Source organism: Ictalurus punctatus, chromosome 21, assembly GCF_001660625.3.
Source record: "Ictalurus punctatus breed USDA103 chromosome 21, Coco_2.0, whole genome shotgun sequence".
NCBI classification, from domain to species: Eukaryota; Metazoa; Chordata; class Actinopteri; order Siluriformes; family Ictaluridae; genus Ictalurus; species Ictalurus punctatus.
The window spans coordinates 7,994,738-8,010,867 of record NC_030436.2 but is presented as its reverse complement, the minus strand read 5'-3'; the positions used below and the strand labels follow the sequence as shown (position 1 = coordinate 8,010,867).

Genomic DNA, 16,130 nt, shown 5'->3' with positions numbered 1-16,130 from the left:
GAACTGTTCATATAATCATTGATATTGGGAAGATTTCTGAAAGTAGACATTTATTTAACATATATAGTTAACATTTATGAGTCTCCAGTGTCAGTGTTTTTTCCACCATGGGAAAGTCTTCAGGACAAAGGACTTTTGTGGTGGTTGCTTGGTAACAAGACAAGTTGGGGTTTTTTGAGAGGCTGTTAAGTGAAAATATTGTTTATAGATGCTATAATATACTGTAAATAATGAACTTACTTGTCTCCCGGACATTCTACAACATTAAACATAGCAATAACTGTTGCTATTCATTGGTAAATTGCTGTGATTTAAGAGAAATAAAACCCTTTAGGATGTGAAATAATCAAGTCCCACCTGCTGGTGGTAGCGGTGACTCCAACCTTAATGAATGAATTAACTCAAAATCTAGCCTAGAAGTTCTCAAAATTCCATATCCCTGGAAAAGTAAGTCTGTTAAATAACAGCATGGACAATATGTACGATATCTTTTTCTTTATTAAGATGTATATAGATGCTATTTAGAATTACTAATATGACATATATGTGCATTTTTTCCAAACAATAAATATGACAAAGGCAGGGTTACACACATGGCAGGGGTGACATTGGTCTAGCAACATTTCCTGGCCTGTGGTTTATTTCCAGGTCGTTCTTTCTGATGGAGGTCAGGCGTGGCACTCTGGCATGCCGAGGCTGACAGAATGCATCTGTGGGGTGCGCTGGATACGCCGCTCTGTACATACTGAGCATGTGCGACCCCGCCCGCTGCTTCTCCAGCTGCGCTCGCCAAAGCTCTGTCAGACCGTAGTTGGTCGGCGGGCCTGGGAATATGTGTGTGTGTGTGTGTGTGTGTGTGTGTGTGTGTGTGTGTGTGTGTGTGAAGGAGAATGAGAAAGAGGGAGAAGGAAGGAGGAGGAGAGCAGGACTCAGGACTCAGCTGTTCTGTACTGCAATCATTAATTAGCTCGCCGACAGATTTGGAGCGTATTCTCTCGTAATTTTTAACTACTGCTACTTGCAACAGAAAGCAAGCGACAACACAACAAATTTCACAACTTTACAGATAGTCCACTATAGAGTCCTTGAATAACATGTCATCTACGACATATTAGGAAAAGTTACTCTTCCGGTGCATGCACAAAGACACACTCGTGAGATTATTTAACCTTTATGCCAAGTACAAATGGCCCCACTTTAAAATTTGAAGTGGGGCATTAAATACCAATACAACAACATATCAGATCACTGAAAAAGAAAAGGGTGTGTCAAATGGCACAATTTCTTATTCCCATTCACGTGAGACGGCTTTATCTATTATGATATATATTGTGTAATAGCTTACTTAAGAAAGGTGTTCATAGAGTGACACGACTCCTATATTAGCCCATCATGACCACTGATATAAACCTACATTAGCATTTTATAAAGAAGCATTACAAACAAACATCGACTGCCATATCAGCTGCTTTTGTCAATTTTAATGTGAAGTGACATTGGTTCAAGTGACATAAGGTTAACATGACAACTTTAAAGCTCAAAGGTAAAACATCTTCCATATGAATACCTCCTTTATAACATAGTGAAGGTTATAAGTGTGCAAATGATATTCTAATGTCAGAGCTACAGTATGTATATTTTCTCTAAAGTGTGTTTGATATATCTTATACAATTTGTTATAAATACTTATGCCAAAGCCATTATACTATGCATAATGATAACGAACTATGTATAGTTTCCTCACCATGAATGAGGAAACTAGCACTATTGTTATTAAAGCTTATGATGTATGTCATGGCACTCTAATGACAGAATCCAACCCTGAATGTATGGTTTAGATGTTTGATACTATGTCACATTATTACCATCATATGTCTATGATATAGTAGAGGTCCTCAGCTGTCATGACGTTCTAACATGCATCGTTCTAGAAAGTGTCTTAACATGTCACATGATCTTATGTCAGTAGACTCGTGTTATGTTAACTTGACATTAAAATGTACTTATCGCTATTAATGTAAGTGTATGTCAGCTGTCAAGTATGGCTTATGTGGGCTTCATGTAGCCTTATAATAGCCTTATACCTGTTACTCTAATGTTTGTAGTGTTAACGATTGAAATGAAAATTATTGGTTATAAACTGGATAGAACTGGCTATAAACTCAGATATAAACTCATATCCATGGTGGTAAGTAGTGAACACGATATAAGGGTTAATACCATGAAGCGGATGGTCTGATTTCTCAGGGACCCAACCCATCTTGTCAGTGTGCCAGGTGCGGAGCTTGGGAAGGCCAGAGGAGCTACATGGACCATAAGACTCGTCATAGAGAGTGACCAGGTAATGTGAGGCAGGCGTGTTATGATGGGAGAAGAGGAGTCTGGTTGGAAGACCCTGAACACATGGACGACACAAATAAATTAGGAATAATTGTTTTATTTTAAGCCACATTGATGTCCAGCTCATTCCATGACATTTAAGAAAATAAGGGATCACTTTAATTGAACCCTGCATAAGACTGAAATATCATAAACATGTTATAGAAGATGTTAAACTGTAACGAGGTGTAACTGTGTTGACAGCTTTTGTCAGTCTTCTCTCTGTGTGTGTTCTAGTTTTATTACATCTTTTTAAGTTTTATAACACTCTATGTAATCTGTCATAAGACTCGACTTAGTGATATCTGCTATCACTTCCATCCATCCATTTTCCGTACCGCTTGTCCTACACAGGGTTGCAGGGGAGCCTGTAGCCTATACCAGAGAACTTGGGGTACAAGGCAGAAGAACAGAAACCAGAGTACCCAGAGGAAACCCCAGAAGCACAGGGTTGAGGGTTCGAATCCCACCTTCGCCCTGTGTGCACGGAGCTTGCATGTTCTCCCCGTGCTCCAGTACTCTGGTTTCCTCATCAAGTCCAAAGACATGCATTGTAGGCTGATTGGCATTTCTAAATTGTCTATAGTGTGCGAGAGTGTGTGCGATTGTGCCCTGAGTCCCCTAGGCTTTCCGCAAACCTGTGTAGGATAAGCTGTACAGAAAATGGATGGATAGATGGATGAGATTATAGTATTTGATATCTGCTTTTCTGATATAGAGATAATTTGATGGATGTGACTTTTTTGTTGTTTTCGAAAAGGACACTGGATGACCTGTTATAAAATGTGCTAATGAGTGTGCATTAGCAAGCGACATAAATAGTCAAACATTATAACAGCTATGATGACATTCACTAGTAATGCTAATGTGCAGTATGCTGAATTTATGTCATATAGAAATAACCGTAAATATCACTTTCGTGCTGGGGAAAATTCATGATGACGTCTCTGTTTGGACGTTTCAGCCCCGAGTTCTCCAAATCCAAGGAAATAAATTCTGGTTTCAACTGAAATTTCACAACCTACTTAGAAAGAGATGTGTAACATACACAGCTTTATTCTAATGCAAGATCATTTTTGATTAAAAACAACATCCACCAGCTTTATCTAGTAAATGAAATGAACTGTGCGAATGCTTTCGAGTTAGAATGGGAAGTTTTCCCGTCCTCTCACATGACATGAATGCAGCATTATGAGCAAAAATTCCTTTTCATCATGCTTGTGTGTATTTTTAATCACATGATCATGTACATTTTTATCACATGACTCAAACCTCAGATCTACGCAGCGCCGTCTGTCTCACGATCACATCCGGCCTGTGATCCGTCTGAGGCCTGAAGTCCAGCCTATAGCTGCTGTTTACTGTCTTACATTCCTGAGAGAACTGCCACACACACACACACACACACACGCACAATTATAGATCATCTCCAAATAAAGAGCAGCTACAAACCGTCAGGTCTTGTGGGGTGTTCCTGCTATGCAGTTGTTAGTACCTACCAAAAGTGGTCGCATGAAGGACATCCTCCAGAAGATGGCACCAGGATGCACTATGGGAAGAAGACAAGCCAGTGGAGGCAGTGTGATGCTATGGGCAATGTTTTACTGGGAAACCTTGGGTCCTGGCATTCATGTGGATGTTACTTTGACACGTACCACCTACCTAAACATTGTTGCAGTACATCCCTTCATGGTAACAGTATTCCCTAATGGCAGTGGCCTCTTTCAGCAGGATAATGTGCTCTGCCACACTGTAAAAATTGCTCAGGAATGGTTAGAGGAACATGACAAAGAGTTCATGTCATGGACTTGGCCTCCAAATTTCCCAGATCTCAATTCAATCGAGTATCTGTGGGATGTGCTGGGCAAACAAGTCCGATCCATGGAGGCCCTACCTCGCAACTTACAGGAATTGAAGGATCTGCTGCTGACGTCTTGGTGCCAGATACCACAGCACACCTTCAGAGCTCTTGTGGAGTATTTTATATATATATATATATATATATATATATATATACACTCAGCATTCCCAACAAATTTCTTAACATGTGTAAATATTTGTATTAACATAAAAAAAGATTCAACAACTGAGACATTAACTGAACAATTTTCACAGACATTTGATGAACAGAAATGGATTAATGAGTCCCTGAACAAAGGGGGGGGATTCAATATCAAATGTAGAGGTCAGTATCTGGTGGCCACCGACCGCTTTAAGTACTACAATGCATCTCATACTGCACCAGATTTGTCAGTTCTTGCTGTGAGATGTTCCCCCACTCTTCCACCAAGGCATTTGCAAGTTCTCGATCACGTCTTGGGGGACACGTGGTTTGCCACTGCAAGGACGATTAGCTGTCCTTCCTGTCTCCGGCATCCTGCATTACAGACCTTGCAGTTTATTGCTCAGGCCACATCTGCAGTCCTCAAGCCTCCCTGCAGCAGGACTATGGCATGTTCACGCAGGTGAGCAGCCAATCTAGGCAACTTTCTTCAGTAAAAAGGTCTCGTTACTGTCCTAACTTATTGTAACTGTGACCTTAATTGTCTACCGCCTGTAAACTGTTCGTGTCTTTAGGAGTGTTCCACAAGTGCATGTGCAATAATTCTTTATGGTTCAGTGTTTACAGTGTTTAAACCCTTTCCAATAAAGATCTGTAAAACTTATTTGTATTTTACAAAATTATCTTTTAAAAACAGTCTCCTGAAAAAGGAGAGATATTGCTGGGTTTATATATACTGCTCAAAAAAATTAAGGGAACACTTATCTCACACATTGGATCTTGATGAATGAAATATTCAAGTTGAAAGTATTTACATACATCATGTAATTAGTTGAGAACAAAATGATGTGACATTGGTCAATGGAAGCCAAAATTATCAACAAATTGAGGGCTGGATTCAAAATCACACCGAAAATCAAAGTAAAAATTTTAAATTACAGGCTGATCCAACATGTATGAATTTCATCACAGCAACTCAATGTATGTCAGTAGTGTGTATGGCTCCCACATGCCTGTATGCACTCCTTACATCTGGGCATGCTCATGATGAGATGGCGGATGGTGTCCTGAGGGATCTCCTCCCAGACCTGGATCAGGGCATCATGGAGCTCCTGGACAGTCTGTGGTGCTACTTGGTGGCTTCAGATGCTCTAATACATAATGTCCCAGATAATCTCAATTGGATTCAGGTCTGGGGAACATGAGGGAAGGCATCAATGCCTTCATCATCCAGAAACTGCCTACACACTCTGCCCACATGAGGCCGGGAGGAACCCAGGGCCCACTGCACCAGCGTAAAGTCTGACAATCGCTCTGAGGATTTCATCCTAAGGGCAGTAAGGCTACCGTTGGCTAGCACGTGGACATCAGTGCAACCCTATGAGGATATTCCTCCCCAGACCATCAGTGACCCACTGCCAAACCAGTCATGCTGGATGATGTTGGTAAATACCAGTCGAGCTCCATCGTGCTGGGTTATGAACACAGGTCCCACTAGAGGATGTCGGGCCCTCATGCCACCCTCATGGAGTCTGTTTCTGACAGTTTGGTCAGAAACCCGCTCACCAGTAGCCTACTAGGGGTCGTTTTGTTGAGCTCTGGCAGTGCTCCTCCTGTTGCTCCTTGTACAAAGGAACAGATACAGGTCCTGCTGCTGGGTTGTTGCCATTCTACGCCCCTTTTGAACTCTACGTGTGTAATGACCCATCTCCCTGTATCTCCTCCATGCTCTTGAAACTGTACTGGGAGATACACCTAACCTTCTTGCAATGGCACATATGGATGTGTCATCCTGGAGGAGCTGGACTACCTGTGCAACCTAATTGGGTTGCAGGAACTGCCCCATGCTACAAGTAGTGACAAGGACCCGAACGAAACACAAAACTAGAGCCAGGTCAGTCAGGAAGGATAAGGAGAGAGCAATTGTCTGTTGCCACCACCTGCAAAACCATTCCCTTTTTGGGGGTTGTCTTGCTATTGCCTCTCCAGTGCACTTGTTGTCACTTTCATTTGCACCAAAGCAGGTGAAACTGATTCACAATCACTTATGCTTCCTCATTGGACAGACTGATATCCCTGAAGTTTAGATAGATAGATAGATAGATAGATAGATAGATAGAAGGATAGAAGGATAGAAGGATAGATAGATACACTGATAGCCAAGTGTAAAAGTGGTTAAAAAAAAAGAAATGGCCCAATGGCAGCACTCAGCAATCGAAGTGCACGATCAGCAGCCTTATCGATCGCTGCTGTTTTTCCAGCACATCTTTCTCTCTGAGCGGTATGAACAGTCGGCCAGGGAAGTGCTATTTGTCTACTATTTAAACACCCCAGCTGTGCTGAGTCAGCTTAATTGCACACCTCTAATCACTTTTGCAAAGATCTCGAGTCTTGCTGAAGGAAATCTTGCCCTATCAGGGTTTGAATCACACCGTGTGAGTTTGGAGATCAACTGTTTGCAAGAACAGCAGACAACTGTGACTGGGCTGGTGATTGTGACTGAACGTAAATAAATGTGCACGTGAAACAAACAGGAAATGATTTCTTCCAAATAAAGACAAAGACCCAAGACAACTATTTGGACCTCCAAGGAAATTCAGAACAACCTTATTGACATTTTTGAAATACATAATGCTTTTTTAATAACCATTTTTATGTTATTTTTAATTGGAAATGAGGAAATTAGAAATAGATGAATAATGTATTTTGCAGGAGCAAGATGCTTAGACAGAATAACAGTCAGATTAGAGACATGTCAGCATTTTGCTTATTAAATTTGTTAAGTTCTTGTAAAAGCAACACTTTATTTGCCATTAAAATAATGACGCCTCTTGCCAAATGTGTTCCTACTTTGTAAATAAACAGTATAACAAACTAAAAGCTGGAATGGTGTCTCTATTTTGCTTATTTATTCACTTTATATATACTACTTGTGTTTCTATGAGTTGTATGTAAAATTTATAGATTTAATTTTCTCATTTCTGCATGGTTTAGCGATCTTGAGAGGTGCAATTCGATAAACATTGTGGAGTCATAAAAGCTTTAGGGAGCTGTAATCACAATAATCATAAACTTGCGATGCAAGCAATTGTCACTTATTAAATGTTTCAGTGTGTAACATTTGCTGAATGTCACTAATGAAAAGCAATACAGTTTCACATTGTTTCACATGGTGTAATTGTTTTTTTTTTTTTGTTTTTTTTTGCTCTGACACGCAATCTTTTCCATAGTGTACATTCTGGTGGGAGAAATTTAAATAATACTGCTGTAATAACCAATCAGGAAGCTCCTATGCAAAGAGGCATTCCTGCCTGAAGATTTGCACGGGTTAAGCTAGAAATAAACAAGAAATGAACATGAAGTGCTAACTTGATGAAATACAACATAAGCAGAGTTATAGATACATCTGGTGGAAGTGACAGCTAGGTAAAACTGATATGTAAACAAAATGTTTGGCTTTACAACATTGCCAAGAGCAGGCTACAAAACAGACTAAGACAAGGAAGAATGCAGCAGAAAAGAAAGCATGCAGAAAGGATGAATGGGATATTTGCACGTCACTAAACTGTGTTTAATTCTAAAAACACAGAAAAGAAGATTCTTTGAAGTTCTTTTGGATGGTTGATCGATCAAGTTTTCTGAATAGGCTCCTTTAACGATTCCTCTAGTGGGACAAACCCAAAAAGGTATTACATGAAGATTTTCTGATGTATATTGTGATGTTGTACTGGTACAACCCCATTTCCGAAAAAATTGGGACAGTATGGAAAATGTAACAAAAAAAACAACAAAAAAAGTCATTTGAAAATTCAGTTCACCCTGTACTATATTGAAAACACATTATTTGATGTTTTACTTTGTGGATTTAATTTATTTTTTTAAATATACACTCATTTCAAATCTGATAACTGCAATACACACCAGAAAAGTTGGGACAGTCAACTGTTTACCACTGTGTAACATCACCCTTTCTTTTAATAATACTTAATAAGCATTTGGGCACTGAGTGAAGACACCAACTGGTTAAGTTTAACAAGCAGAATTTTCCCCCATTCATCCATTATGCATTTCTTCAACTGTGCAATTATACGGGGACTCCGTTACCCTATGCATATATTTATAATGTGTACATATCTTTCAGCATTAATACTGCCCTCACAGATGTGCAAGATATACATGACATAGGCACTGACACACCCCCATACCATATGATGATGATAACCACATGATAACAACTTGGATGGTCCTTTTCCTCTTTGGCCCGGAGAACACAACAGCTGTTTTGTCCAAAAACTATTTGAAATGTCGACTCGTCGGACCACAAAACATGATTCCACTGTGCTACTGTCCGTCTCAGATGAGAGTTCACAGAAGTGGGCGGAGCTACTGGACAGTGGGGATGTTTGGCTTTTGCTTTGCATAGTAAAGCCTTAACTTGCATCTGTGGATGCAGCGGCGTATGGTGTTGACTGACAAAGGCTTACTAAAGTACTGAGCCCATGTCAGGATATCCATTACAGAATCCTGACGGTTTTTAAGACAGTGACGTCTGAGGGATCGGAGATCATGCGTGTTCAGAAGTGGTTTTCGGCCTCGCCCTTTATGTACTGAGGTTTGACCAGACTTGAATATTTTAATTATATTGTGCAGTGTAGAAGGTGGAATGCCCAAAATCCTACCGATTTGTCTTTGAGAAGTGTTCTTCTCAAAGTGTTGGATTATTCTCTGATGCATCTGTTGGCAGATTACCGAGCCTCGACCCATTCTCGCTCTTAAAGGACTAGACCTTTTTTGGAGGCTCCTTATATACTATGATTAGACGACTCCCTCACCTGTTTCACATCAGCTCCTTATTTCAACATGTCACATTGCTATTAGTCCTAATTGCCCCTGTCCCAAATTGTTTGGAACGTATTGCGTGCATCATTTTCAAAATAAATGTTTACCTTCAAGAACCTATGCAGTTGATTAGGTAAAACATCAAATACCTTGTCTATATACATTTTTGTTTAAATACAAGTCAAAGTACATTTACAAATCACTCCTCTTTTTATTAGCATTTTCCATACTGTCCCAACCTTTTCTGAATTGGGGTTGTAAATATGTCATACGCCAATGGTTATATGGATAGTTAAAGGTTCTTTGCCTGCTGAAAGGAGCAAAAGAGAAACACAATTTTTAAGCTAAACACAATAATAAACATAATTGTTACAGCATGTTCTTTGAATAATAAAAAACTTTGAGAATTGCAAGTATTAAGTTAGCTGAAAGTAATTCATCAAACAGCAACAATTTTTATAGCAATTCTATTCTAATTTTATACACATTTTTGATCATGTCAAAGTTGAATTTGTGCTATTCTAGTGGCAAATTATTTTATTTTTAAACATTTTCTTTCTAGGAGTAAAATTAAGTTTGATCATTATATTACATTTCCTTATAAACATACTATTCTATGTTACCAGGAACAATGCAAGGTAACAGACTTGTAAAGTTAAATGAATGTTATTTCTATATCTATTAAATTAAATGTGTACATTTGTAAAGGTAGTATGTCATTTAAACATAACTGTTCTGTATCTTAGTTTAGTTTTCAAAGTCTATATTATGCTCCCAAAACAGCTGGAAAAATGAATTCACAATAATGCCATTAACACGTTATTACATTACATTTCATCTTTGAAGTTTTTGTGTCACTGAATTAATGTAACAGCAGGAGTAAAGTGATACCTGCAGTCTCTCCTCGGCCCAGTTGCCTACGAGCACTTTGTCAGAGTATTTCTGCTCAATCCTCCAGCCCAGCTGCTTCCATTTACCATCCACCACGTCCTTTTTCTGCATGATGCACCTTCACTGTCTTCTCATGCAACAGAAACGCCGCTACGTTTACATTCGGATTGAGGAGAGAAATGATAGCAGCTCCATTGTATCGCAGTCACAGCAGGGGGGAGGAAGGAGGGGTCTGTTACTATAGAAACGTCAAACACTTACTAAGAATTAAGCTCAGATTCCTCACAATGAATTTCACTTTGAATTTATTAAAGAGGATTCGTCTGCAAGGCCGGGGAAGTAGATGAGTATATACACAGTCAGAAAAACAAAACAAAACTTCTTCATGATAGGCATAAAATAGTAATGTTAATGTTAAGGAGCCAAAATAATGTTTAATACAGAATCTTTTTTTTTTTAAAAAATAGACATACAAATATACAGAGGACGAACAGAAAATGGGAGGTGCTAACTTTTAAGTGATATCAGTTTTTTTTTTGACTAATATTATCTTAACATACACAATTTACACAATAGGCAATCTAAAACACATTAATTGTTAGAAGAAGTAATTTTTGTCAGCCATTTTGTCCTAAAGGGTGCACAAACTTTTGCATGCACTGTAGAAGCTTGCACATTTCTTTTTGCATTTGGATCGCTGCCAAATGAGAATGGCTCACAGTCTCCAGTTCATATTTTTCTGACAATTTAACACGAGACAAATGTAAGAGCATTTATGTGCTGTGTCTATTTTTATTTATGCTTTTATGTCACCACAATGTTCATGGCTTATCACATGTATGTAATATTTCAATGAATGTATTATTAACCAGTGCAAGCATTTTTTTCCCCCCTACGTGTGATTACCACAGACAAGAATTGACACATTCCCCTGTACTACAAAATACTCAATACTCACTTACAATGGAAGTCTAAGGGCAGCTACTGAACTCCATTAACTAACATACTTACATAAATTCTGTCCTGAAAGTGTGATAATTTAAGGAGAATTATCACACTTTCAAGAAAGAATTTATTCAAGTATGTTAGTTAATGGAGTTCAGAAGCTGCCCTTAGACGTCCATTATGATTAAGTACTCTGTACTGCCCTTAGAGCTCCATTGTAAGTATTGTACATTACCTTGTACTACAAAATACTCAATACTCACTTACAATGGAAGTCTAAGGGCAGATATTGAACTCCATTAATTAACACACGTCCATGAAATAATTTATGTAAGTATCTTAGTTAATGGAGTTCAATAGCTACCATTAGACGCCTGTTGTAAGTAAGTACCCTGTACTGCCCTTAGACCTCCATTGTAAGTAGAGTACCCTGTATTAAAAAATACCCAATACTTACTTACCTGTCTGTACAGGATTTCCCTGCGTTGTTTGGGTCTATTGAGTTCCTCCAGGCTGTAAACAAGTTCAATTATAGAGTGCTTCATAACAAAGAGACAAAGAAAGCTCATATTTTATAAAAGGATACTCAATTTATTACTTTGAATGATGACATGCAAGCTTTGTTGAAATCGTTGCTATGCTCTTTATACAAAAGCTATTTTTGCACATTAATCAGACTGTAGACTCTGGCTTCTACACCAGTATAGCCGAACAGGCTACATGTTTTTGTATAAACAATTATTGACAACAACTTGAAAGCCCTTTATATGTGAATTTGGATTAAACAGGGTTTCAGTTGTTTCCTCCATGATGGAAAAACACATCAAAAGTCCTGCCTATGCTAATAACACACAATACAGAGTAGAACTTCCAGGCCTCAGAGCGTCTTTATGTAGCTGACAATGTGCTCCATGGCCTTGACTGCAGCAGGGAAGCTCAGCCAACCCTTGCTGAAGCAGTTCATAATGCCATGGAAGCCATCAGGGACGTTATACCATGTGACCTTGACTCCTAGATCCTGCAGCCTCTTCCTGAACAGAATCCCATCATCTCTCAACACGTCGTACTGGCAAGTCAGGATAAAAGTGGGCGGCGTGAGGCGGAGCACTTCATCCTCAGCCAGCAAAGGTGAAATCCCTGTCTCGAGACCACCTTTAACTATGTGATACACTTCACCATCGTGGGTTGTCACCACCTGCTTTCGGGCGCCATCTTGGAATTCAGGTGGGAGGTTCGAGGGGTCGAGCCACTTGCTGTAGTGCAGTTTTAGCTCGGCGGGAACATGTCTGCCCTCGAGCACATCCTGGCACACAGACATGTCACCATTTAGGTACTGGAGGAAGTAGAAGACCATACGTGCACGGAACAATAAAGGCACAGCGTGGTTCTGCTGATAAGAGGGCAGGTTAAAGTCGGCCATCTGCAGAGCCGGGTAGATGAGGACAAGGCCACAGGGTGACGGCAGATGCCCATCCGGGCTTGTAGCCAGCCTCTGGCTGAGAGCGGCTGCCAGATTACCGCCTGCACTGTCTCCTCCCAGTGCCACACGGAGCGGGTCCACATTGAACTCAGCTGCCACAGACAGGAAATGATGCGTAGCAAGCTCGCAATCATCTAATGCGGCAGGAAACCGGTGCTCAGGAGCGAGTCTGTAGCTACCAGGATAACACAATGTTTTATTATGCTTTCATAATAAACAAATTAATAAATCATTTCAAAACTCATTTCAGAGTACAAATATCACAATATATGATTACTGAATAATAATCATAAAGCTATTCACTTTAAAATAACATACATGAGTTGTATATCATTTTCTTTTGTTATTATATTATTATTTTATTAGGGGGAAAAATAGTATAATATAAAAATTGTATAATATACAATTATGTAATTATATATCTGTTACAATTATACTATATAAAACATTCGTACAAATATATTTTTTAAATGTTTAAAAGCATAAAACAATTTGAATCCTAAATTAAACATCATTTATAATCTAAAATGAATGTCTTTTTGGCATAAAAATTAAATGAATGGATATTTATTTTTTTTTACATGACACAATTTTAACAAAAGAATTTTCAAACTCAGAAATTCTTGTTTTAATTTAAATTTAATTAAAATTTACAGTATAATAAAATTCTTTACTACACATTAATGAATTGATTTAAAGAAGTACATTCTAAACATTCTTCAAAATTCTTACATATATATTTTTTGAAAAAAAAAATTTTTTTGTAAAAGAGACGTCTTGTGTTTCTTACCCAACAGACACGACTACGGTATCGCTCTCTTTTGCAATGTGCCGGCAAACTTCATCATACAAGTCTAAAAAACGTGTAGAAAAGATGACATTACTAATCATTTACACAAAACAAAAAAACAAACAAACAAGCAAGCTGTCTGTCTCACCGATGCTGCCGAGGACCCATCCTCCTCCATGAAAATACATGAGACCTCGTCTTTTCTGCTCTGAAACCATGGGCTCGTAGATCCTCACTGGCACTCCGGCAAAGGTCGAATCTTTAATGCGAAGCCCAATAGGAGGGGGACGTTTATTGCCAATCATGCAATCCGTACACCATCGACTAAAACGTACCTGATGACACAAACCCAGGCGCTCCAGGATACGACCCTGAGACAAGATTTATCAAAAAACACAAAATTCCATTTAAGCTTAAACTTTCTTAGGTTTCTTTCATATTTCTCAACTTTCTTTCATATGGACCTTTTAGTTAGCAATCTTGATTGAAAATTTGTGACCCCAAAAAACCAGCATGCTAGCTAGCATGATATACCAACCTGTTGTTGGCTAATGCTAGCTAGCTTGCTTAGCTAGCATTAGCCAACAACAGATTAGTATTTTTCTTACTGTTAGTGAGCTATGTAGTCAATAATAGCCATGTTGGTCAGCAGTTAATTTTAGTTAGCGAGGAAATGTTAGCTTAGCTAGCTAATTAACATCAACAACTAAGGATCTCAATCAGCTCCCTGGTTCAGTAGTCAGGGCATCGATCAGTGAGGCGGCCATTTTAAGGTCTGTCTCAACCCCAAAATCCTTCCAGTGCACTGGAGCGTTCACTCCCTTGTTATCGTTGTTGTAGCTCTCAAATGATTACTTACGTTAGCGATTTTTAAGTTTAGTGGACGTTCTATATTTGGTATGCCCAAACTCATGTACTCGATATACTCATTCACCACCTAGGGAGCTGACTGAGACACACCCTAAAATATCAAGGGCTACATTCTCTAGCTAACTAGCTTACATAAGATTTCTGCTAACTGTATATAATGAAAAGAATTATATGACGATTCACCATATATTATGAAAGACCTGTATTTTATTTGTCATAAGCTAGCTCTGTTACAAAATTTTACGTTAGTAAAAATGTTGATTATCACTGAATCACTTCCCTTTCTGTTCTTTGGTATAAGGCTCAGAGGACATTTAGGGGTGTTTTTTTTTTTATTAGTTTTTTATTGGCATATTCATGTATATTCATAGATAATGGCATATTTATTGACGGGAAAGATGTAGAGATGTTATTAATCCATTCTGTGTCATTTCGGGTGCATTTATTATTTTACACAATCCCATGGATTTTAGCAGATAAATCTAAAATTTATCAAAGGATAATGACTGGACATGGTTTTGACCTTGAAATGTTCCCATGTTTTTAAACACGAATCAGTCTGACTCACTGAGTTATTCAATAACTTGCCCTGTAGGACAAATACAAACCGAGATAATTGAAGATAAACATCATGCTACACTTCTAAGGTTCAGATGCAGATTAATGTATAACTGGATTAAACTATAACATTCAATTTGGAAAAGGCATGCAAAATGTCATGCTTATATACTGTATAAAGAAATCATTATATACAGTATATTCCAGTTTTGGAGAATTTATGGAATTAAAAAACCTTCAGCAAGTTGCATACACACACTCACCACAACTGCTATCCCCATCGTCCAGCAGTGCACAAAGTGAAGTTTTCCACGATTACCAACTCCAGGAGGAATTTCGGAGTTCATCGCCTCGGAAAACACCAGTCCGATCACCAACAAGCAAAAAGCTGCAGCCAGAGCAGCAAAACCAATAATCAGAATCGCAGTTCCTATGTCCATGACTGCATCGGGGCGAGACACTCAACCGTTCAAACATGACTTTCCATCTTATAGCACTGTGTCGATGTTATCTAACGTCTTGCACAATCACAATGGACCTCCTCCAAATGACCTGCACAGAGTACATCGAGCAAAAAGAAGTTCAGGACTATTAAACAGCTTGTTACATGGAATGTTTAGCTAAGTTTACTTAATACTGACAGAAATCAGAAATGCTAAATGCATAAATTTACTGCACCTTCAACAGTGATTTTGCCACTTCTGCTTTACAGTGGGACAAAGAGCCAATTTACTGATTAACCCCTGTGCGTCCTTATGGACATTTTTGTCTTTGTTGATCTTTTTGTTTTGTTTTGTTTTTTTTATAATTTTGTCTGTGTTTATTCAAACAGCATAAATGTTGCAAAAGGTGTGTATTTTTGTTGTAATTTTCATATTTCACCCTTATTTGCTTTCATAAATCTATTTAAACTAGGTACACAAAATAGATACACCTAGGACCTTAAGGACAAAAATGTCCCCATTGAAACCCATTCAAACTGCAATATTTAATCCCGGTCACATTTAAGCATAAAATCATGCATTCTGTGTTAATCAGCTTTTATTTTCTTGACAAGGTCAACAAAAAAAACCAACAATTTAATCATTTTATTTGTTTTTTAGATGACTGGTATTTTATTTTGTGATGTATGTATTGTATACAGATATACATGCACATGTAATAAATAAAAACAAAAGTATAACATGATTTTTAACACTTTTTGGGTTTTGGTTAATTTTTTATCAACCATTAATGGTTTTGTCATGCAGATCTGGCAACTCTGAACATTTACTGTTCTATGTCAGGCATGTTTTCTGATTCTGCTGTATTATAGAGCGCTGCAGACCACTGAATAAATGATGCACAATTGTGTGTGTGTGTGTGTGTGTGTGGAT

The 16,130-nt window shown here is 38.4% G+C and overlaps 2 protein-coding genes across 5 annotated transcripts; both read right to left on the bottom strand.

Moving 5' to 3' along the window:
* Positions 1 to 435: 435 nt before the first annotated feature.
* Positions 436 to 11,115, bottom strand: cfap107 (cilia and flagella associated protein 107). 4 transcript variants are annotated; one of them, XM_017450862.3, is made up of 5 exons: positions 10,112 to 10,199; positions 3,879 to 3,928; positions 3,652 to 3,762; positions 2,221 to 2,395; positions 436 to 824 (listed from the first exon to the last, which is right to left on the bottom strand). In XM_017450862.3, exons 2-5 carry the CDS (start codon positions 3,900 to 3,902, stop codon positions 586 to 588), a joined length of 549 nt encoding a protein of 182 aa, XP_017306351.1. In that variant the 5' UTR covers positions 3,903 to 3,928; positions 10,112 to 10,199; the 3' UTR covers positions 436 to 585. The 4 variants fall into 4 exon arrangements, with proteins under 4 accessions (XP_017306351.1, XP_053530038.1, XP_017306349.1 ...); XM_053674063.1 differs by lacking the exon at positions 3,879 to 3,928 and having other exon boundaries at positions 3,652 to 3,753; positions 10,112 to 11,115; XM_017450860.3 differs by lacking the exon at positions 3,879 to 3,928 and having other exon boundaries at positions 10,112 to 11,111.
* Positions 11,116 to 11,626: 511 nt separating this feature from the next.
* aadacl4 (arylacetamide deacetylase-like 4) lies at positions 11,627 to 15,305 on the bottom strand. The gene is made up of 4 exons (XM_017450858.3): positions 15,018 to 15,305; positions 13,475 to 13,697; positions 13,327 to 13,390; positions 11,627 to 12,711 (listed from the first exon to the last, which is right to left on the bottom strand). Exons 1-4 carry the CDS (start codon positions 15,192 to 15,194, stop codon positions 11,934 to 11,936), a joined length of 1,242 nt encoding a protein of 413 aa, XP_017306347.1. The 5' UTR covers positions 15,195 to 15,305; the 3' UTR covers positions 11,627 to 11,933.
* Between the last annotated feature and the right edge of the window lie 825 nt (positions 15,306 to 16,130).

Excerpts from the sequence above, each read along its gene's own strand:
- cfap107 (XM_017450860.3), bottom strand. The coding sequence starts at position 10,222 with ATGCAGAAAAAGGACGTGGTGGATGGTAAATGGAAGCAGCTGGGCTGG. Across the intron at positions 2,396-3,651 it reads CGGCGCTGCGTAGATCTGAG|GGTCTTCCAACCAGACTCCT; the intron begins GTTTGAGTCATG and ends CCATGTGTTCAG. Across the intron at positions 825-2,220 it reads ATCAGACCATCCGCTTCATG|GCCCGCCGACCAACTACGGT; the intron begins GTATTAACCCTT and ends ACATATTCCCAG.
- aadacl4 (XM_017450858.3), bottom strand. The coding sequence starts at position 15,194 with ATGGACATAGGAACTGCGATTCTGATTATTGGTTTTGCTGCTCTGGCT. Across the intron at positions 13,391-13,474 it reads ATGGGTCCTCGGCAGCATCG|ACTTGTATGATGAAGTTTGC; the intron begins GTGAGACAGACA and ends CACGTTTTTTAG. Across the intron at positions 12,712-13,326 it reads ACCGTAGTCGTGTCTGTTGG|CTACAGACTCGCTCCTGAGC; the intron begins GTAAGAAACACA and ends TTATCCTGGTAG.